The 22,856-nt window shown below is 45.0% G+C and overlaps 1 protein-coding gene across 7 annotated transcripts in view; it reads left to right on the forward strand.

Annotated features, from left to right (window-relative positions):
* The window catches only part of GTDC1 (glycosyltransferase like domain containing 1), a 228,600-nt gene that overhangs the window by 165,017 nt on the left and 40,727 nt on the right, over positions 1–22,856 (forward strand). For all 7 annotated transcript variants that reach the window (XM_068158703.1, XM_068158699.1, XM_068158704.1 and 4 more), the window contains one exon: positions 21,408–21,767. In XM_068158703.1, the coding sequence (XP_068014804.1) occupies positions 21,408–21,767 (360 nt within the window). The remainder of the gene's footprint in view (positions 1–21,407; positions 21,768–22,856) is intronic.

The following is a 22,856-nucleotide window of genomic DNA, read 5'->3' on the forward strand; positions in this document are numbered from 1 at the left end:
TATGCCCCAAAGGAGCATAATAAAGGATGAAAGTGCAATTAAGCTAGGATGCAATGTCCTTGCAGTAAGGAGACCTGTTTTGGAGAGAAAGGGGAGAGCAAAGGTATCTGGATAATAGAGAAAATAGGAAATACGCTTGAGATGAAATGTTGGTATTTGTACAAAAACGATGGTGATGCAGCAGCATAATGAAATGAAAAGTGTTGAGAAATCTACACCTGTTCACATGAGTACTGGTGGAAAACCTCATGAACTGAAGTGTGGCCAGCAGGTTGAGAGAGATGATTCTCCCCCTCCACACCACTCTGGTGAGACCTCACCTGGAGTGCTGTGTCCAGTTCTGAAGTCCCTATTACTAGATTTGGACACGTTGGAGTGTGTCCAGAGAAGGGACGGGAGGATGATCAGAGGGCTGGAGCTGCTCTCCTATGAGGACAGGCTGAGAGAGTTAGGGTTGTTCAGGTTGGAGAAGAGAAGGCTCCAAGGAGACCTTATTGTGGCCTTCCAGTGTCTGAATGGGGCTACACAAAAGCTGGGGAGGGACTTTTGAGGGTGTCAGGGAGTGATAGGACTGGGAGGAATGGAACAAAACTTGAACTGGGTAGATTCAGATTAGATGTTAGGAAGAAGTTGTTCCCCATGAGGGTGGTGAGAGCCTGGCACAGGTTGCCCAGGGAGGTGGTGGAAGCCTCATCCCTGGAGGTTTTGAAGGCCAGGCTGGATGTGGCTGTGAGCAACCTGCTGTAGTGTGAGGTGTCCCTGCCTATGGCAGGGGGTATGGAACTGGCTGAGCCTTGAGGTCCCTTCCAACCCTGACAATTCTGTGATTCTGTGAGTTAGTCATTCAGCCCTCCTTAGATATGGGATCATGAACCTTACCTCCAAATCAGAGCCTGTTATAACAGAATAGCTGATTACACTCGAAGCCATGGAGGGGATATTTTTTTCTCCCAGAAATTGATTCTATAAAAAACTTGCTTATTTTAAGAATTCTGACTTCAGACAAATAATCTAAAATTGATGCTTGATTGAAGCTAAAGAACCAAACACAATTTACTGCTTGTTCAAAATTGTAGAGTGAATGCTACCATTCTGTTTGAAGGACCTTCCAAAAATATTCCAGTAGTTAGTGGTAATTTGAGTGAGTTGAAGGTATGTGCATATTTGGTATCAGAAACTGTGAAATAAGGAAAACTCAGTGGCTCCATCCAGAGAGTCATAGAATGGGTTGGGTTGGAGGGGACCTTAGAGTTCATCCAGTTCCAACTGCACTGCCATGGGCAGGGGCATGTTCCACTAGTCCAGGTTGCTCAAGGCCTCGTCCAGCCTGGCCTTGAACACCTCCAGGGAGGAGGCATCTGCAGCCTCCCTGGGCAGCCTGTTCCAGTGTCTCACCACCTTCACTCTAAGGAGTCTCTTCCTAATCTCCAGTCTAAATCATCCCCTCTTTCAGCTTAAATCTATTCCCTCTCATACTTTTCCTACAAGACCTGGTAAAAAGTCTCTCCCTAACTTTCTTGTAGACCCCTTTGAGGTGCTGGAAGTTCTCTGTAAGGTCTACCCAGAATCTTCTCTTAAATATCCCCTGGTTGAGACATATGTCATGTGGAACAGCAAATTCTCTATGCAAGCTTCTAGAAGTTACAGTTACTTCTTTATGGTCTGTAGCCATGTTCTACTATGAATATGGATAAGCATATTTTAATGAATTTATTCAGCAGTGTGTAATTCCAGGCCTCCTCTTCTGGGGGGGACATCTTTTCCTTACTGCATTAACATGGATAAATGCCTGCAAACAGCCAAAGTTAAAATCTGTCTGGAGTCCTCTATGGCTTCAATGTCACAGTGGGTTGGGTTTTCTGTTAGTGAAGGACTGCAGAACATGAAAGTCCAGCTCTGTGCTGCAGCTGAGATTAGATCTGAATGCAAGGAAAGGCAACAAAGGTCCACAAAATATCTGAGATCTGCAAATACTTCCTGTACTTAACCTACACTTTCATTGCGTGACTGTAAAGAACAGCAAATCTTTGTTCTTTTCCCTCTCAGCTCCCATTCAGTCAGTTCAGAGAGAGGGGAGAAAGGTTTTGGGGAGCAAAGTTGTTATCAGTCTTCCTACAGTTTCCATTGGATTCTGTCAACAGTGAATACATCAAACCCAGGAGCTTACATGCAGCCACTTTTAAACATGAGAAAGTGTTGCAGCAATTACTGTCTCTATACTTCTTCTCTATAACATCCAAATGAATATAAACATCATTTCTGCTTGTGAACTTCCTTTAAACCTTTGAATTTTAGCTGGTATTGGAGGTGGTAATACCTAAGCTCTGCTTCTGGATTCATTAGGGAATTTGTTAGGTGGAGTGGAGAAACAGCAACTGTTTGTCTTGGTGAGATCACAAAATGCTCGAGTGAAGTAATTAGACTTACAGAAAGTGTTCAGGTTCCATCCATTTATGGAAACCTATTAGGGCATCTCTTGGGTCTCTATTCCTGTAGGTTCTTCTAGTCAGGAGGAAGGTCCCAGAAACACCTCTCTTCCTTTGTGCCTGACAGGAGGATGCTGGTTTAGCAACCTTAGGGTGGTTGCTGGTTTTGGATTGTTTGCCATAAGTTCAGTGATTCAGAGAGTAGAAGAAGGCTACAGCATGTGTTACCTTAGAGATGGAAACCTGGCAAGAATCATAGTTCATGGCTTTTCCATAGCTCAACTCATGGCAATTTGAATCTGCAATAAATTGATAGGGAATCCTGTTTCTGGATCATCAGCTGCAGAGGTGTTCTTAAGGAACTCTTGTCCCTGGGAACACCCTGTAGCTATAGCCATGATGTAATTGTTCAGACACATAGGAATGGGCTTCTCTGCCTTGAAACAAAATAGACCTGGGTGTACTGGTTGATGAGCCAGCAGTGCCCTCATGCAGCTCAGCAGGCAGCTGTGTGCTGGGCTGCAGCCAGAGGACTGTGGCCACCAGGGCAAGAGAGGGGATTCTGCCCTTTGACTCTGCTCTGCTGAGACCTCACCTCCAATCCTGCCTCCAGTTCTGGTGTCCCCAGCAGAAGAAGGACACAGAGCTGTTGGAGAGAGTCCAGAGGAGGTCACAAAGATGTTCCAAGGGCTGGAGCACCTCTGCTAGGAAGGTAGGCTGAGGGAGCTGGGGGTGTTGAGCCTGGAGAAGACTCTGGGGGGACCTTAGAGCTGCCTTCCAATAGCTGAAGGGATCCTGCAGGAAGGCTGCAGAGGGACTTTTCCTGAGGCTGTCTAGAGACAGGACAAGGGGGAATGGTTTGAGGCTGAGGGAGAAGGGGAGGTTTAGGCTGGATCTTCAGCAGAAGTTCATCATGGTGAGGGTAGTGAGACTATGGCATAGGTTGCCCAGGGAGGTTGTGGCTGCCTCCTCCCTGGGGGTGTTCAGGACCAGGTTGAATGAGCCTTGAGCAGCTGACTCTAGTTGAGAGGTGTCCCTGCTCATGGTGGTGAGGTTGGAATAGATGCTCTCTGAGGTCCCTTCCAACTTAAGCCATTCCATGACTATATGTAATGTCCCAGTCATCAAGCCCATTCTTTCTTCTCATCTCTAATCTTTTGGAAATCCCTCATAAACTCAGTCCATTCATTTCAGTTAAAAGCCATTCATGTGATGGCAAACCACTGTTCTGCCATTTATGTCTTTATTCATCCATTTAAACTCTAAAGCTTTCCAGCTTACTTCTTGGATTTAGAACCATCTGTGTGGAATATGAACACATCCTGATGTTTTGTCTTGTTTAACCCATCACTGTCATGTTCACCCTGGGCCACAGCTCACCTGACTCTGCAAGTTCCCAGGCTCGTGACTTGCCATCTCCTCACCTATGTGCAACCAGTTGTTTACTAGAGACAAGTCAAAAGAGAAAAGAAAATAGCCTCAGCCCCAGAACAAATCCCCCCAGAACTCCTCCTGGAGCTGAGTGGGATAATGCATGAATATGTTCAAGATGGTGGCTCGTAGCTGAGCCAGCTCCTGTGGGATCAGTGCCCACTCCTTGGCATTTACATTAAACTTTGGAACCACTTTGTAACACGAAGGCTTTAAGAGCAGTTGGGGAGGGGGAGGCAAGGCAGGGATGAAGAGATACACACTTTTCTTTTAATTATTCCTTATGCATGCTAGGTTGTTGATTTTTCCCAAGGTAATCTGATAATCAGTACCTGTTTGCTAGCAGACTTTTTGCAGTCTTAGTAGATCAAAGAAATCCACTCGAAGTGAGAATCTGAAATTTCCCCTCTAAGTTGCTGAATCTCACATTCAAAGAGAGCATGAATATTAAAATTTGTTAGCAGACTGTTGGCTTGGGAAGAAATACACTGTATTATTATGATTATTATTGGTTTTCTTTGTGCAGTGTTGCTGGGGTTTAAGAGAAGCAATAGAACCCTTAATTAATAGTAGCAGGTCTGGCTAATGTCATAATAAGCAATAGAACATATTAAAGCACATGGAAGTCTTGCCAGCTATCAGAAGGAACCTTTCCCTGGTTTAAAGGCCCATTAGGTTTGTTTACATACTGAGTTTATGCCGGGTGTGTTTTGCTTCCAGAGGAACTGCCATTGGCAGGGGCTGAAGCAGACTTTCCTACTTGACTCCGAGGGTATTGAATTTCCTGCCTGTTGTGTGGAGTCAGGAATATATTGTCACTGCTTCAGGGCAGCCTGTCTCTCTCTCTCTGGGATAATAGCAGGTACAACCCAAACCAGTGTAGTCCCCAAAGGTAGAGTGTGGGAGGGTTAGTGTCATAAAAGGGAAAATAACTGAAATTATAGACATCAGAAGCAATTTTCCACAATGGAAAAGGTGGTCAAGGAATCAAACACTCTGCCTTCAGGTATATTACCCAGCAGAACAACAACAACAACAAAAAAATCTGCTGGGCTTTAAATTGCACTGGCAATCTGGAAAGGATTTTCTGACTGGAGCTATGTTAAGTGTTAATAGTGAAACCTGGGTACTTTTCCCTTTGATCTCTCCTGGAGCTCGTATAGAATAATGGGATCAAAATAAAAGGCTGTTTATATGAACACCTTGTTCTTTTGATCATGGCACCAAAAATTCTGTCTGCAGCTCCAACTTAGCCATCAGAGCATCTGCTCCTTTTAGTTGGGCCTTCTAGTTTAGCATAACTTTTAATAAATCCTGTCATAGCCCTTTTTTTTTCCCCCTGTAGTTCATGAACTCAGTTGTAATTTTTGCCCTAGGAGTCTTTAGCAACATTCTCTGAAGGATTGAGAATGAGGTGAGAGGAACCTGGAAACTGGTGGCTTATGGTCAGTTTTGTATGTCTGTGTTGAATATAGGATATAAATATTTGTATGCCAACCCATTTCAAGGAATCCTAGAGTGCCTTAGGTTGGAAGGGACCTCAGAGCTCATCTACTCCATCCTCCCTGCCATGGGCAGGGAAACCTCTCAGCTGGACTTGGTTGCTCAAGGCCTCAGCCAACCTGGCCTTGAACACCCCCAGGCAGGAGGTATCCACAGCCTCCCTAGGCAGCCTATTCTTGAGTCTCACCACCCTGAGACTGAAGAACTTCTTCCTAAGATCCAGTCTGAACCTACTCTCCCTCACCTTCAAACCATTCCCCCTTGTCCTATTGCAAGTTGTTCTTTGACCGCTTGGAAAAACTGTTAAATCCATGTACTCTGAATAAGGGAGGATATGGTTGTGTGACCCCCAAAGGAGTTAAGGTAATTTGGGTACTAGATTTTGGACCCCTGCTTTTTCCAGGAGGAAGGTGATGCACCTCTGGAACAGGTTCCCAGGGAGGTGGTTGAGGCCCCATCCCTGAAGATATTCAAGGTCAGGCTCAACAGGACCCTGGGCAACCTGGTCTAATGGAGGATGACCCTGCTCACTGCAGGGAGGCTGAACTTGGTGACTGTTGGAGGTCCCTTCCATCCCAGACCTTTCTGTCATTCTATGATGTCTGAATGGGAAGCATGTCCACCACTGCAGGAAAAAACAGAAGTTTTACAGCTGGTACTTATGGATCCCCTTTGCTTTTATGTAGAGATCTACCAGACAGATAAGGCACAGATGAACATGAGTACCTGTCAGCTCTTCACTCCCTGGGGTTGATGGTCAGGCGTGTTTCTTTGGAAGTTGTTACTGCAAGCACTTAAAGTAAAGCTGCTGCTTCATGCTCTTTCAAAGCTCCTATTAAGATTCTTCTCCACCAAAAGGCTCTGGCTGCGTGGAAACAGCTGAGCAGTGTTTATTAGGATGATTGATGATGTCTCATTGTGATCCCTGCTTCAGTTGTTGTAACCTCCAAGAGTAGACGAGATGGGCACGAAGCACCGTGCCAAATGGAAGCAAATAAACTGAAGTCCTGCAGTTCACCAATGTCATAATCACTGCTGTCCAGGAAGAGGGATTAGCAAGTGTGAAGAAGCACTAGCTAAAAGAGATCCAGTGGCCAAGCAGTATCTTGGGTGTCAAATGTCTCTCTCAAGCTTTGCATCCCACTGTAATTTATATTTAGCTATTAAGCTTATTAGGTGGGGGCAGTCAGCTTGCTGTACGCCATCCACGAGGCACACTGCTGGGTAAGTGCGGGGTTAGTCTTTAGGCTCTTGCTGAAATGGCTGCAGTTGAGGCTTTTGCACGTGAGCTATCCCCCAGCGAGGGTTGCTGCAGATGTAGTTGGACCTCTGTGGTCTGCCACAAGGCAGGAATATTCCAGAGAGCCATAACTGTGGCTGTAACCTCTAGCCTTGTTCTTACAAAGTAGAACAGTATCACTCAATATGTGCTATAAAGATACCAAACTGGTTGGAGCACCAAGAGTAACGTGGACGTCTTTGTGCAGCACTGCGCTAGGTTTAATGCATCCTGCTGAGATAGGTCTCTGTGCTCATGCAGCCTCTCTGCCTCCAGTCCTGCTAAGTAGCAGAGAGTTGGCTGTAGCAAAGTTTGCCACTCTAATTCTCTAACAGGCAGTATCTATCCAACTCTGAAATGAATGTGTCCTCTTCATCTTTCACCAATTCTTGTTTCATATCCCAGGTGCCTTTTACATCACAGAACCATAAAATCATAGAATGGCTTACGTTGGAAGGGACTTCACAGCTCATCTCCTCCAACCTCCCTGCCACAGGCAGGGGTGCCTCTCAACTAGACTCAGCTGCTCAAGGCCTCATCCAACCTGACCTTGAACATCCACAACCTCCCTGGGCAGCCTATTCCAGAGTCTCACCACCCTTGTACTGAAAAACCTGTTCCTAAGATCCAGTCTAACCTACTCTACCTCAGCATCAAACCATTCCCCTTTGCCATGTTGTGAGACACCCTTATGGAAAGGCTCTCTGCAGCCTTCCTGCAGGATCCCTTCAGGTATTGGGAGGCATCTATAAGGCCCCCTAGAGTCTTCTCCAGACTGAACACCCCCAGCTCCCTCATTCTGTGGTCACGCCAGAGCTGCTCCAGCCCTTGGATCATCTTTGTGGCCTCCTTTGGACTCACTCCAACAACTCTGTGTCCTTCTGCTGGGGACACCTGAACTGGAGACAGGATTGGAGGTGAGGTCTGAGCAGAGCAGAGCCAAGGGTCAGAATCCCCTCTCCTGCCCTGCTGCCCACAGTCCTCTGTCTGCAGCCCAGCACATGGCTGCCTTCTGGGCTGCATGAGGGCACTGCTGGCTCCTGGGGAGCTTCTCATCAATCAGTACTCTCAGGTCTCTTTTCTTCAGAGCGCTGATGAAAGGAGGGGTGTGGGACTCTTCAGACAAGGAGTTAAGAGATTCATAGTTTTTCTCCTTAAAATAAAAAATGTGATTGCCCTACTTCTGTGGTTAGCCTGAAACAAATCAACTCTGTCATGAAGTCGGTGGGGTACAAGTTAACACAAGGTAGTACAGGAGTAATAATAAAGTAAAACAGCAATGTCCATAGTCTTTTATAACAAAACCAGTATGGCTCTGTTGCAGTCTAAGGCCCTGCTGCAAATGGTGTTGTCTGATGCCTGGCTAAGCCCAATTTACATATATAGAAAGTGCCTGAATAAAGCTATGAAAGTATGCTTAGTGTTTTGCTTTCTTTTCCTTGAAAGTGATTTGCTATTGTTCAAACTTTCAGCTTTCACTGCTTTTGTTTCCAAACCCCAAAAGGAAGAGAAAAACAACAAATGTCCATAAAGGCAAAAGGGATATGTTCTCATTTCAGTTCACAGAATTTCCTGCCTGTAAACAATACAAATATATGCCCTTAGGTTTCTAACGTGCTGGAAGGATACCGAATCCCTGAAACAGATCAAATTAGAAGCAAGTCCACTATAGCAACAGCAAATTTTACCAGCAAGTCCAATAGATCTCAACAAGAACTCACTGGGGTTTAACCCTGTTGCCAAGCCTTACAAAATCCTAAACTGCTGAATCCCATAAATGAAGAAATGCTCCCAAATAGCAAGGAAATTCTGGGCAGAATTGGGCACAGATAAAATCTGATGCTTAATAATTGTTCCCTATTCATTCCTCTCCCTGTTTCAAGCAATTATTTAATAGAACTTTGAGATCTATCCACCAGCAGAATAGACACAGACAGTGGTTGTGTAAAACCTTTTAAAGTACATTGCTACCCTCAATTATGTGTTCAACAGGCTGGACATGTTGCTCCCAGCACTCAGGGTGAAGCACACAAGGAGCATGGGGGCAGCTGGCAGTTGTCATCAGGTAGAGCAGTGCCCTGAGAACTGGTGGCTTGGGTATGGAAGGAGGAGCTGGAGAGACCTCCTTGGTGCTTCTATTTTGATTTGGACATTTGCCTATGCATTCTCCTGTGTTAGCCTTCCACCTTTCTGAGCTATTTCAGCAGACACCTCAAAGTACCACAGTGAGAGTACTGCTCTCCTCCATGCCCATGGGGGCTGTACCTCTACCAGCAGAGCTGGAGAAGCAAAGCATTAGGCTGAAGAGTCACGGTCAAGCTCTTTGCATCTCCAAGGCTTCTGATTTTAGTTAGTTATTTACTTTAATCAGTGCAGTAATGTTCAAGACAACCATATCCTGCTGCAGAGCAGGTGATAGCTCAAGCTGTTCACAAAGCCTGCGCCTCCTTATGGGGTAGGCACCATCCTTCTGTGGTCCATCCTGCAGTTATGTCACCAAGCTGGTGGCAAAGGCATTTGTATTGATCCCATTTCCCCACCCTTTTTTTTTTCCCAGCACAAAGCTGCATGTTCATCTTCTTGTTTCACAGTCTCTCATATCATAGGGAGCTCAGTGGTGGGCAACTTGCATTTCCCAGGCATTTGGGCATGGAGATTCCCAGAGAAACTTTCTGATACCCAGATGATGAAGGTCAGATGAGCAGTCATCCTAAACCACCATCACTGTCATCCTGAATTGGTACAAAAAGGGAGTCCAAGGAATTTGGGGGTCGATTGTTGGATGGTTTCTTTTCTACCCTTGAATGACCCTGCCCTAGAGGTAGCATCTTTAGAGCTTCTTGACAAAACTTTGATCTCTTTAGGGCAGAGAGCTACTGCTGTTCTAGTTGTAGAGAATCACAGAATGATAGGGATTGGAAGGGACTTCTGAAGGTCATCAAGTCCAACCCCTCTTCCAGAGCAGGTTCACCTAGAGCAGGTTACACAGGATGGTGTTCAGGTGAGTTGTGAATGAATCCAGAGATGGAAACTTCATCACCTCTCTGGGCAGCCAGCTCCTGTGCTCCAACACCCTCAATATAAAGCTCTTCCTCATGCTTAGATGAAATTTCCTGTGTTGAGGTTTTTGCCCATTACCTCTTGTCCTGTCACTGGTCACCACTGAAGAAAAGCCTGGCCCCATGCTCCTGACACTCACTCTTCAAGTACTGAGGAGCATTGATAAGTGAGCGAGAGACTTGCGGTGTTTGGACTATGGGCAAAAACTGGGATTAAAAGTCAGAGTTTCCACTAAACCACACTGAGATACAAATCTGTACACATTTAACCTTCAGTTGTAGTGCAAAAAAATCAAGTGCAGATAAATCTAAGACAGCAGCACATTGTCAGATGGAGGTCAGAGTCTCTGCATCACCCCACAGTTCTCAGGGGCAGAGGCAGTTGACTGGACCATCTGATTTGACTACCCTGTGGCTGAGATAGCTGTGCAATAGCCTCTGGGCTGCTTATTATTTGGATACTGTATTGATAGCAAAATGTGTTTTAGATTCTTGTGTGCATACAATTATTGTTTTGAGCTCTTGTAGATAAAGCATTTTTCATTTTGTTGTTCAGCCTGGAGAAGAGAAGACTCCAGGAGGATCCCTGAAGGGGTCCTACATGAAAGCTGCAGAGGGACATTTCCTAAGGGTATCTAGAAACAGAACAAGGGGGAATGGTTTGAAACGGAGGGAGAGCAGGGTTAGACTGGAGCTGAGGAAGAAGTTCTTCAGCCTGAGGGTGGTGAGACTCTGGAATAGGCTGCCTAGGGAGGCTGTGGCTGTCTCCTCCCTGGGGGTGTTGCAGGCCTGTTTGGATGAGGCCTTGAACAGCTGAGTCTAGTTGAGAGGCAATCCTGCCCATGGCAGGGGAGGTTGGAGTAGATGAGCTCTGAGGTCCCTTCCAACCTAAGCCATTCCATGATTTAAACCTTCAAGTGAGGGTTAAGCTTCATTGCTTATTTATTTCTCAGGATACCTGAGAAAGTGTTAAATAATTAAGGTGAAATATGTGTTTTCCTGAGCAAGAGGCAGGAGTTTGCATTTGCAGGGCCGAGTGAATTATCCAAACCAGATGTGAGCAAGTGGAACATTTTACATAAATTTATTAAAATCATTATTTACCTGTAAGTTATAAGAAGGGCTTAGTTGCACTGCTTTGTTGCCAACATGGCCTGCCAATAACCTGCCAAAAACGCAGCTTGCTGGCAAAATCCCTGCAATGGTTAGCTTGTGCTTGCACAGAACATTACAACCCTGAGTCAAATGAAAACCTACTATAAACCAACTCTTTGATGGTGGAATCGCTGGAATATGGTATTGATATCCAGGGCAGAGTTTATATGGCTGATGTATACTGGGCAAGAAATATGGCTATCTATTAAGGGTAAGTTGATCTGTAATCGGTGAGGACAGTTATTGTTTGCAGTGTTTGCTCTGAATAAGATCAGAGGGTGGCTGCTGAGCGTTAAGGCACAGAGTATTCCTGTGCAGCCCCAAGCTCCAGCGCTTCCCATGCCTTCAATTAATACAGGAAGGCTATTGAAAATGCAAAATCATCTGACGTCTGTGCAGAGTCCTTTTAAAGGCCAGCCTTTCTTCTAGGAACAATTTATACATTGCATAAACTTCTATTTTTCATCCAAGTATCATTTGGAGAATAGCAAGCTTAAATATTGGAGGCCATGGGGAAACATAATATTAGGATAATGTTCTTTGGTGCGGTTTGGAAGGGTTTAGGAAACATTTGGAAGTATTTTTCTCATAAAGTCACTTAACTATTGAAGTGTTATGATAGCACTCCCTTCTGCATTGCCTGTGTAGCAAACCAGCCTCTTTTAAAGGGGACAGCCATCCTATAGATCCTGATTAGAAGCTATTTCCACAAAACAGGAAATGATGGGTTATGAGATCCTGGTATTAGTTTTAATTATATATATGTGTGTGTACATATATATATGTATATAAAGAGTTACAAGGCAAGATGATTTAAGGTGTGTTATCAATTTTCAAGCCCCCCTTTCCAATTCTGTTTAGCAAGAAGAGATACTGCATTGTTTGGAGCTGGAAGTGTTTAAAAGGAGCCTGGATGAGGCACTTGGTGCCATGGTTTAGCTGATTAGATGGTGTTGGGTGATAGGTTGGACTCAGTGATCTCAAAGGTCTTTTCCAACCTGGTTCATTCTGTATTCTAGGTATGAAAGTTGCATTTCCTAAATAAGCTTGAGCTGTTTGGGGTTGGGGTTTTTTTCTGTTTAAATGAGCAGTAATGAACATGACCAATCCTTTAGGAGCCTAAAGAACCTTAAAAACCTTGCAACTCTCAGAAGCCTCAGTTTTTGTTGTTTCTCTCTCCCCGTAGTGTAGTTCACAGGCTCACAGGATGTCAGCGGTTGGAAGGGACCCACAGAGATCATAAAGCCCCCTGCCAGAGCAGGACCATACAATCTAGGTCAGGTCACAGAGGAACACATCCAGACCAGGCCTTGAAAGTCTCCAGAGAAGGAGACTCCACAGCCTCTCTGGGGAGCCTCTTCCAGTGCTCTGTGACCCTTACAGTAAAGAAGTTCTCCCTTGTGTTGAGGTGGAACCTCCTGTGCTGCAGCTTACATCCATTGCTCCTTGTCTTGTCACAGGGAGCAAGTGAGCAGAGCCTGCCCCCTCCCTCCTGACCCCCAGCCCTCAGATATTTATAAACATTGATTAAATTCCCACTAAGTCTTCTCTTTTCCTGACTAAAAAGCCCCAGGTCCCTCAGCCCATTCTTTTGAACCTCTGCAGAAGCAAAACTCAAGTCAACATTTTCTACCTTCTGGCAGTTGTTATCAAGGGGATTCTCAGGGCCCCAACAATGTCTCTGTCACCTCGGAGTGCTGCTGCAGCAGACCTACACAATCAGGATGTTTAATTATGGAGAACAATTGCTTTTCTTTATCTTGAGCTATCCATTAATTCATGTATTCATATCTCCCCAAAAAAAGTAATACCTACATTATTTTCACCTGTGTTATAAAATATTTGTTGTGGTTGATTGCCATCTTTCTGAGGAGCTTTTAGTTTACCACCATTTTATTTCTTGAGAAGGATGTTCTTAGAAATTGTAACTGCATGGATTCCTACTGGCCAAGAAGGCCAAGGGCATCCTGGGGTGGATTAGAAGGGCTGTGTTAGTAAGTCAGAGAGGTTCTCTTCCCCCTCTACTCTGCCTTAGTGAGGCGACATCTGAATATTGTGTCCAGTTCTGAGCCCCTCAAGTCAAGAAGGACCTCAGGGAACTGCTTGAATGAGTCCAGCACAGTGACACAAAGCTGCTGCAGGCAGTGGAGCATCTCCCTATGAGGACAGGCTGAGGGAGCTGGGGCTTGGAGCTTGGAGCAGAGTAGTTGGAGGGCTGCTCTCATTGCTGGGGATAAAGATGTGCAGGGCAGTGTGGGGAGGATGGAGCCAGGCTCTGCTCAGGGATGTCCAAGGACAGCACTGGGGGCAAGCTGGAGTAGAGGAAGTTCCACAGGAACATGAGGAAAAACGTTTTCCCTGTGGGGATGCTGGAGCCCTGGAGCAGGCTGCCAAGAGAGGTTGTGGAGTCTCCTTCTCTCAAGGCATTCAAAACCCACCTGGACTTGTTCCTGTGGAACCTACACTAGGTGATGCTGCTCTGGCAGCTTTCCATCCACCAATACTACATGAAAGTGCAAGTTTTTGGCAGTGTTAAATATGGAAACCAGATATTGAAAGGTTTTGCTCAAAAACCACAGGTGGAAGTTATCATTTGAGGAATCCGAGAGTGTTCCTTTTTCTCTACTACTGTATTGTCTCATCTTCCCCACTCCAACAGGCCAAGCCAGCACTTGAGCCAAAACCTACTGCTTGCAATTGATCTGGATCCAGCCTCTCTTCTCCTGGAGCATCCTGCCTGCTCACTGGGCACACCACTGAAGGGCCAAGTTGTTGCATTTAATTAACTTATTGCTAAAACAGCAATATGTAGGCATACTTGTCAGAAGGAGTTCTCCTTCATCCTTGGCCTTGGTGATACTTAAAGCCTAACTGAGTGAGGCTCTGGTCCAGCTGGGTGGGCTTTGGGCACAGAGCTGTACCAGAATCAACCTCAGTGATCCTCTGAGTCTGTTTGGTATTTCTTGCATGGTACAAAAGAGAGAAGATAGTTGAGAGATGGTGATCACATCCCAAATAAATATCTCCTGCTTCTCTGACTTGCAGTTTGCAAACAGGGAAATCAGTGCAAACCCTACTTATTCTAGCCAGGAAAATACAAATTATCCTGTGGGCAGACAAGCTCAGCCACAGACCCTGTATTTTCTTTTGCTGTGCCCTTCCCAGTGCTTAATCTTGGCTCTGTTCAGTTTTCTTTCTGTTCTCTCTCTTTGCTCCTAATCCTTGTCCATGCTTATAAGCTCCTAATATTTATATGGCATTATCTGTGTTAGAGATTACTGCTGACAAGTAATCTCTTCCCTCTCCTGAATGAAGAATTACAACCATTGCTAAAGATCAGAAAGTGAAATTAGATCCCTGAAAGTGTGTGACAACTTCAATAAACCCCAGTAGCAAATTCCCTAAATATTGGGAGTCTTCTTTTGAGCTTTTAGGCTTGAACTGGAGCATAGATTTGGGACACCTGACCACACTCACCAACTCTTTGTAGCTGTAGAGCAAAATGTGACAGTAATTGCAGAGAAAATAATCAAGGGGGGACAGGGGGGACAAACAACAAAACCCTGAACTGAGAGCAGTCTCCTTGTTGTGTCATCTGTTGCCATCTTTTGAGAAGCAGGCAAATAAAAATGCATCATTTCTACTCCTATTAGGTGATCATGACAGCAAACCCATAAAATATGTGTATGTATTTAGATACAGGGGTATACATTCAGATACAAATTTAGATAGAAACATAAACCCTAAGTATATTCTTCTGTAGTGGCTATCTCTTCCACTTTGGCCTCCAAAGAACTACCTTCATGACCTCTTTTTCTTGTCCTCCTCAGAACAGAGTGGCCAAAATTCTGACTTTTGAAACAGCTCAGCTTTGGTATTTGTACAGTGCTTGGCCAGTAATATGTCTGTATGGTTGTCTAGTTTTGATCAGAGGGCTGGAGCACCTCCCCTATGGGGACAGGCTGTAAGAGTAAGGGCTCTTCAGTCTGGAGAAGAGAAAGCTCCAGGGATACCTTGGAGCAGCCTTCCAGAATTTGAAGGGGGCTACAGGAGAGCTGGAAAGGGACTTTCTGCAAGGGCATAGAGTGACAGGATGAGGGGTGATGGCTTCAAACTGGAGAAAAGATGTACTGAAATTCTTCCTCATGAGGGTGTCAAGGCACTGGAACAGGTTACCCAGAGTTCTGAAGGCTCTCCAAACCAGGTTGGATGGGGCCTTGACCAACCTGGGCTGGTGGGAGTTTTCCCTGCCTATGCCTAGATAATCTTTTAAGGTCCCTTCTGTCCCAACCCAGTTTATGATTCTATGTTTCTGTATTTGTATTAATTGTGGGAACAAATCCAGCATGAGGATAGGATACATTCAAGGAAGTAGAAAGAAAGTGGACAAGTGTAATTTCCAAGTTACTGCAAGTGTCAAAGATTACATTTAATCATTGAAAGCCAAATGGACTCCAGGTATTAGAATCACAGCTCTCCATGAACCTCTGCAGTCTTTTGGGTCACATGGATTCTACTACAAATGAGCAAAGAGACTTTTGTGATCAGGTTTGAATAAAGAGAGAAGGAATTCTTAAGACAGTGTGTTTGTTAAATGGCAAGTTCATAGGATCTCAGAGTGATAGAATTGTTTTGGTTGGAAGGGACCTCTAAGATTGAGTCCACCCATCAACCTAACACTGCCATGCCCACTAAACCACGTCCCAAAGTGCCACGTCTACACAGTTTGTTAACACCTCCAGGGATGGTGACTTCACCACCTCCCAGGGCAGGTTGTTTCAATGCCTGACCATGAAGAAATTTTTCCTAATCTCCAGCCTAAACCTTCTGTGGCACAACTTGAGGCCATTTCCTCATGTCCTATCACTAGTTACCTGTGAGTAGAGACAACCCCAGCCAGCCTCCCTTCAGGCAGTTGTAGGAAGCTAGAAGGTCTCACTGCAGCCTTCTCCAGGCTGACAGCCCCGGTTCCCTGGGCCACTCCTCACCAGCCCTGTTCTCCAGACCCTTCACCAGCTTTATTGCCCTCCTCTGGACACACTCCAGCAATTCCATCCCCTTCTTGGAGTGAGATTTAGTAGGATTTTTAGTGAGATGTAATAGCATTAGGCACTGCAAAATGTTACAAAGGGGATGGGGAGAACACACATCAGCTTCAAGCAAAAGGAGGTGGAGTTCTTCAGTGTGGTTTGATGACATAAAGGAAAAGAAAATACATAATGTATAGATTTGGGAGTTTAAACTAATCTGTTATTCACACTGGCAAATATTTAGATTGAAACTCTGAGTTTTAACATATGGAATTCTTATTATATCTGACCTCAGTTTAATTTTTAACCTATTTTTTTAGCTAAACATCTATACCCAGTATGCAAAAAGGGAAGGTTTTCAAGGCTCCCTCTCCTTAAAGTCTTCACAAAGGTTTAAAATGGACTGCTCCATGTGTCTGAGAGCCTCACAAATCTGAATAAATAAAAGAAAAACACAGTTTTGAAAACAAGGCAGGATGCTAAAATTAGAGATGTGAGTGTCTCACTCTTTGCTCTGAACTTTCCCTGTTTAAATATATATGAGTTGTGCACAGAAGTAAAACACTTTCCATGTTCCTTTCAATACAGAGGACACTGCCTTGTGGAATCTGTTGAAAGTGTTAATATTTGTGTGCACCTCTGCTGTAAGGACAGGCTGAGGGAGCTGGGGGTGTGCAGCCTGGAGAAGAAAAGACTCTAGGGGCACTTTAGAGCTGCCTTCCAATACCTGAAGGGATCCTACAGGGAGACTGCAGAGGGACTTTTCATAAGGGAGCCTAGAGACAGGCCAAGGGGAAATGGTTTGAAGCTGAGGCAGAGCAGGGTTAGAGTGGAGCTGAGGAAGAAGTTGTTCAGCAGGAGGCTGCTGAGACTCTGGCCCAGGCTGCCCAAGGAGGCTGTGGCTGCCTCCTGCCTGGGGGTGCTGAAGGGTCAGGTTGGACGAGGCCTTGAGCAGCTGAGTGTAGTTGAGAGGTGTCCCTGCCCATGGTGGGGAGGTTGGAGGAGATGATCACTGAGATCCTTTCCAACCTGAGCCATTCTATGATTCTGTGATGTTTTTGTGGGGGTAAAGTCTCACGTGTACATTTAAGTACAACAAGACAATAATGACAGTAAAATCCTTTTCATGCATTAAAGATACAGTGCTGTGACATTTTTCTTCTGTGATTTGAGTGTCACAGCTAAGGTTGAGGGAAATGGTGCATCTTCCTCAGCACCTAAATGCTTCCTAACTGCTGTGATAGGTCTCTGGTTTGTTTTTTAGAGTCATAAAAGGATTTGTGGTGGAAGGGATCTTTAAAGGACATCCAGTCCAACCCCCCCTGCAGTCAGCAGGGGCATCCTCAAAGAGATCAGTTTTCTTAGAGCCCCATCCAACCTGACCTGGAATGTGTTTGGGGATGGGGCACCTGCCACCTCTCTGGGCAAGCTGGGCCAGGAAAGAAAATTTCCTCTGTCTAGTCTTTCAAGTCTCTGTCTGCTCCTGCCTCATCTCTGCTAGCCTAGAATAACAAGCTTCTCTGAAGTGTATCTTCTGAAATTTGGACAAGGATTTACAAAACTCTGATAATCTTTGTGGGAGCAGGTCACACAGTTACAGAATGGTAGGAGTTGGAGGGGACTTCTGGAGATCATCTACTACAACCCCCTGCTAAAGAGGGTCACCCAGAGCATGTTGCAGAGGAACACATCCAGATGTGTTCCAGATGCCTCCAGAGACAGAGACTCCACAACCTCTCTGGGCAGCCTGTTCCCGTGCTCCATTCCCCTTCTCCAAATAAAACAGCAGAGCACTTGTGTTTTCTCCAGGTTACAGACTCCTGGGTGGTGATTTGGGAGTACTGCAAGCTCTCAGTGTTTATAAATGACCAAGATGTGGCCAGGTACTGGATGGAGGGATGATTGTGTCTGGAAGGTGGCAGAAAAGAAGAATTAATGAGAGTGTGGAAGAGGGAAAACAGAAATAGCTGGAGCAAAAATGTTCTGCAGGACATGTAAACACAAAGAATGTGCTAACTAGACATTGTCTTTCTCCAGCATGCTTTTGGGGAATGCACATGAAGAGGTTTAGAAGATTTGGTGTTGTTATTAGTTTATTTTCAGGTCATTTATTTGAGTGTCATAAAGAACATTAGCTGGTGGTTAGGGACTACAATATCCATTATATCACTGCAATCATGTGGACAAGTTTATACTCCATATGATTTACTGTGGCCTTTCTGCAGTTCACAGGCAGGTAGGAGGTTTTCTGCATGGATGTATTTAGCAAAGTCCAAGCGGCTGAGCGCAGGGAAGCCTTCCAATCAAAGTCCACAAAATGAATGCTTTTCCATGAACACCGTGGGCTTGCAGGGAGAGCTGTTTATGGCTCTCTGCCTACATCCTTTATCATGTCTCCACTGTTGTTAGTAAAATATACAGAACTACTTTATGCCAAAACAATGGAAGTTAATGCAGATAACTTGTTCCAAAGTTAACCATCAAATAAATCTTCTCTCTCTCTCCTTTTTTTCCCCAACTGTTAAGTGAAATGGTTGCTCTGAAACTTTGAAAAATTGTCAAGATGATGAATACTCTGTGTGTAATACAAGTAAATACCAAGGAATTGATTGCACACACATGTCTTAAATAAAGGATATTAAATAGTTTATTCCAGGGAGAGACTGGTGGAGTTTTATCTAATATTATTAGAAATTCTGCCGTGACAGATCAGATTTATAAGAGCTGAAAACTAAGAAAACCTCTTCAGAAATAGAAATGGTGTGTTGAGTGGAGGGGTGGCCAGGAGATGAAAGAGGGGCAAGGGGATACAGCCTGTCTAGGTAGTCCAGCCTCTCACACATCAAGCAATTCTTCTCAAGGACAATGAGTGTTCAAAATCTGTGAGTGACATTTGTTGTTGTAAATCAGTCCTCTTGGTCCAGTCACTGACTTCCTGGTTTAGTGCAAATCCCTTCATCTGTTTCTCCCTCAGCATCTCCTCTGCAGGTATAGCCTCAAGGGGATGTGTCCATAGAATCATGGAGTGGTTTGGGTTGGAAGGGACCTCCAGAGGCCATCCAGTCCAACCCCCTGCAGTCAGCAGGGTCATCCTGCACTTGCTCAGGCTGCCCAGAGCCTTGTTGAGCCTGACCTTGTGAATGTCTCCAAGGATGGGGCCTCAACTCTCTTCCTGTGCAATCTGTTCCAGTGTTCCCCCACCCTCATGGTGCAGAGCTTGTTCCTAACATCCAATCTAAATCTCCTCTCATTTCAAACCATTGCCTCTTGTCCTATCACTGCAGGCCTATGCAAACAGTCCCTCTGCAGCCTTCTTGTACACCCCCTTCAGGTACTGGAAGGTTTCTATTAGGTCTTCCCAGAATCTTCTCTTCTCCAGGCTGAACACTCCCAGCTCTCTCAGCCTGTCCTCACAGCGGAGGTGCTCCAGCCCTTGGCCTCCTCTGGACTTACTCCAACAGCTCTGTGTCTTTCTTCTGCTGAGGACACCAGAACTGGGCCCAGCATTCAAGGAGAGGTCTCACCAGGGGCAGAATCCTATCCCTTGCCCTGCTGGCCACACTCCTGCATAAGCATGAACATTAAAATAAGATGGCAAGGGATGGCAAGTGAAATCCAACAAGAGACTTTGCATGGAAGACTTAGGAAAGGAGATTTAAGGGTTTGAAGAAAAATCCTCCAAGCAATTAGTCAAGAGTGCAACTGCAGTAAAGCTCCCACAGCATGTTCATGTCTGTGTTTTGGTAGTGCTTTTGGAGAAAAAAGGTCTGTTTGCATTGAAGGTTGTTCCACTGCAGGGTGAAGTGGATGATTCTGGTGATGGGAATATTTGTTTTGACAAGGAGGGAAGGGACTGGTTTGTTCACAGCCCAGAAACGAGCTGTGATGGAGTAAAATGCTGAAGAGCTGTGGAGGAGGTTGATAACGTGGAGCAAGTGTTGGCTTTAGTAAACAGTTCAATAAACAGGCTGCAGTGCGTAAACATGTGGAAATGAAAAGGAAACACAGCATTTAAATGCCTCTACTTGTCTGGGAGAGCCATAATCACACTGAGAGGTGTGGAAGGAAATAATATTTGGGGAAATTATCTTGAGGTCCAGGCAGGCATTTAGAGTGAAGATCCCAGGGTGGCTGTGCATGCAGTCCTCTGCAGGTTAATTTAGAAGAGTCATGTCTGAATGAAGGAGCTTGACTCGAGTGTTTTCCTGGGCAAGGACCTCATTCCTTGCTAATTTAAATCAAATGGTACAGCTAGAGCTGCAGAAAATGTTACATTGCATCTATTACAGAAATCAATTCAGTGGTCCCAGCAGAACTGTGCACCCATCCTGCTGCTGGCAAGGGTTTTCTGCAGCATGGGCATCACATGGAAGAGTAATATTGTTGGTGGCTCCTCATGATAGACATGAGCAGCTCTGCCTTGGTTTCCCCATCTTAGTATTCGTTAGTGGTTCATCTAGGATGTTCAGCCTAGAGAAGGGATGATGCCAGGGGGACCTTAGAGCTGCCTTCCAATAGCTGAAGGGATCCTATAGGAGGGCTGCAGAGGGATTTTTCATGAGTGTGTCTGGAGACAGGACAAGGGGGAATGGTTTGAAGCCGAGGCAGAGCAGGATTAGACTGGAGCTGAGGAAGAAGTTCTTCAGTATAAGGATGGTGAGACTCTGGCATAGGCTGCCCAGGGAGGCTGTGGCTGCCTCCTCCCTAGAGGTGTTGAAGGCCAGGTTGGATGAAGCCTTGAGCAACTGAGTCTAGTTGAGAGGTGTCCCTCCCCATGGCAAAGAGGTTGGAGTAGATGAGCTCTGAGGTCTTTTCCATCCTAAGCCTTTCTATGATTCTATGATTCCTCATACCCTCAAAACCACAGCAGTGATTGTCTTTATCCTGTGGCTGGATGTATAAATTCAATCCTTTTCTCCTAGGTGTGGGATTCTATTTCTCATTTGTGATTAATGTTTTTTAATTTGGTCACTGCAGAAAGCAGGCAAGGAGAGTTGGGTAAGAAGACCCTCTTCCATGTCATGGTGCATGTTTGGCCCATGTCATTAGGCACCAAACAGTCTGGTTAGGCTGTCCTTGACCTTTGGTGAAGCAACTTGCTGGTCCCAAGTCTAGATACAGACTAGGCTCACCTTGGGTATGTTTGGCATTTTCTACCAATCTTAGCTGTAGTCCTGGAAAAAAATGGCAAGACATTTCTGGTAGAGTTCCTTTGTTACTTCCCAGAGGTGTTTGCTTTGTTGTATTTTAGCAGGCAAATAGTCTTCTTCTCCTTGTTGGTGCACGTGCTGTGAGCGGCAGCGTGGTTCAGTGGAGACCTTTGGCTTCTCAGGCAGTGAACCTCAGCTTTTATTTTCACTAGAACACATTTAAGTGTATCATTTACTGAATGCTACTGGAGGAGTTCCTTGGATGGATGTAAAATATCAACTGTTTTTTGTCTTCTCATTTGCTGTTAATTAATTAACAGTCACAGGTGAAACTGAAATCCAGTGCCAACACAATATCTTTCTCTTCCTAACAGGTTCATGCCAGAACATAAGCTTGCCCATTTGGAAAAGGTAATTGGTGTTAAAAGACATGGAGATGCTTATCAATCAGAGGGCCTGCCTGGCCAGCAGAATGGCAGAGCTTTAATGAGAAACAGCAACACACACCATGAGTCTGGAGTTTGTGAAGCCCAGCCTGGACTTGATACCACACAGCGCGAGGGTCTGCCTTCCCCATTAACAGCATCAGTGAGACTGAGCAAGTCTGAAGCATCAGAGAGTGCAAATCCTTGTCGAGAAGAAGATAAGCAATGTTTGACTTTTAACCTTTCTAATACCTTGAGTGGACTGGACAATCAGCAAAGACCTTTACACATTGTCTGGCCTCACAGGTGGTAAGTGCTGAACAAATGCAAATACTGTACCTTCAAAAACTTCAATGATTTGCTTCCATCCCTTTTGTGTGTCTTTGGTCAGGTAGAAAATTATCTCCTAAACACCTCCTGGCACATGGGTGTGGAGGAAAGAAGAGAAGCATCACTACCTTCTCATTAGTCCAAATAATTTGTTTGAGCACACACAGCTCAGTAAAGCTAACCAGACATTTAACCACTGACATTAATAATTCCTCCTGGTTGTCCTTTTTCCCCCCCAAGAAAAAGATATCCCTGCTTCTGGAACCATCAGCATCATTCATTGTCAGGTAGTGATAGGACTGGGGGGAATGGAAAAAAACTAGAAATGGGTAGATCCAGATTGGATGTTAGGAAGAAGTTGTTCCCCATGAGGGTGGGGAGACACTGGCACAGGTTGCCCAGGGAGGTGATAGAAGCCTTATCCCTGGAGGTGTTTGCAGCCAGGCTGGATGTGGCTGTGAGCAATTTGATGTAGTGTGAGGTGTCTCTGCCCATGGCAGGGGGTTTGGAACTGGCTGATCCTTGAGGTCCCTTCCAACCCTGACAGTTCTATAATTCTATGATTTTGGTAACTCCCTTACAGTTGAAAGCAAACCACAGATGACAATTAATATCTGATGTTATTTAAATTATCTTAATTTCTTTAATGGCAGTGATTATGTGTAAAGATAGGTGGTGACACTGGCCAGCTGATGTTAACCCACTGCCTGCATTTGCAGAGCACCCTTTCAGGGTTCCATAAATAGAAAGCCTGTCTGGATGTATTAAGAGGGAAACAGTATTTTTTTCCCCCCCTCCAACTGCTCACGCAAATACCTGATCTCTGAATCTTCTCTGAACGGACCAAAACCTACCATGCCACATAATCACTGAAAAACATCTAAACTTTAGCTTGACTCTACCATAAATTAGGATTTAAAGAGGTAAAATGTCCTGATAATCTTCCGGTATTGGGCACCAACATTTTAATCTAGTTTTTATTCCTCGCAGTTTGTTTAATCTGCATGTGGCCTGATTAGAGTTCACTTCATCCACAGATTATGGTCTGTTTATTGCAGAGATGATGCT

Source organism: Melanerpes formicivorus, unplaced genomic scaffold (genome assembly GCF_026170545.1).
Source record: "Melanerpes formicivorus ecotype bairdi unplaced genomic scaffold, bMelFor1.0.p_v2 SCAF_41, whole genome shotgun sequence".
NCBI lineage: Eukaryota > Metazoa > Chordata > Aves > Piciformes > Picidae > Melanerpes > Melanerpes formicivorus.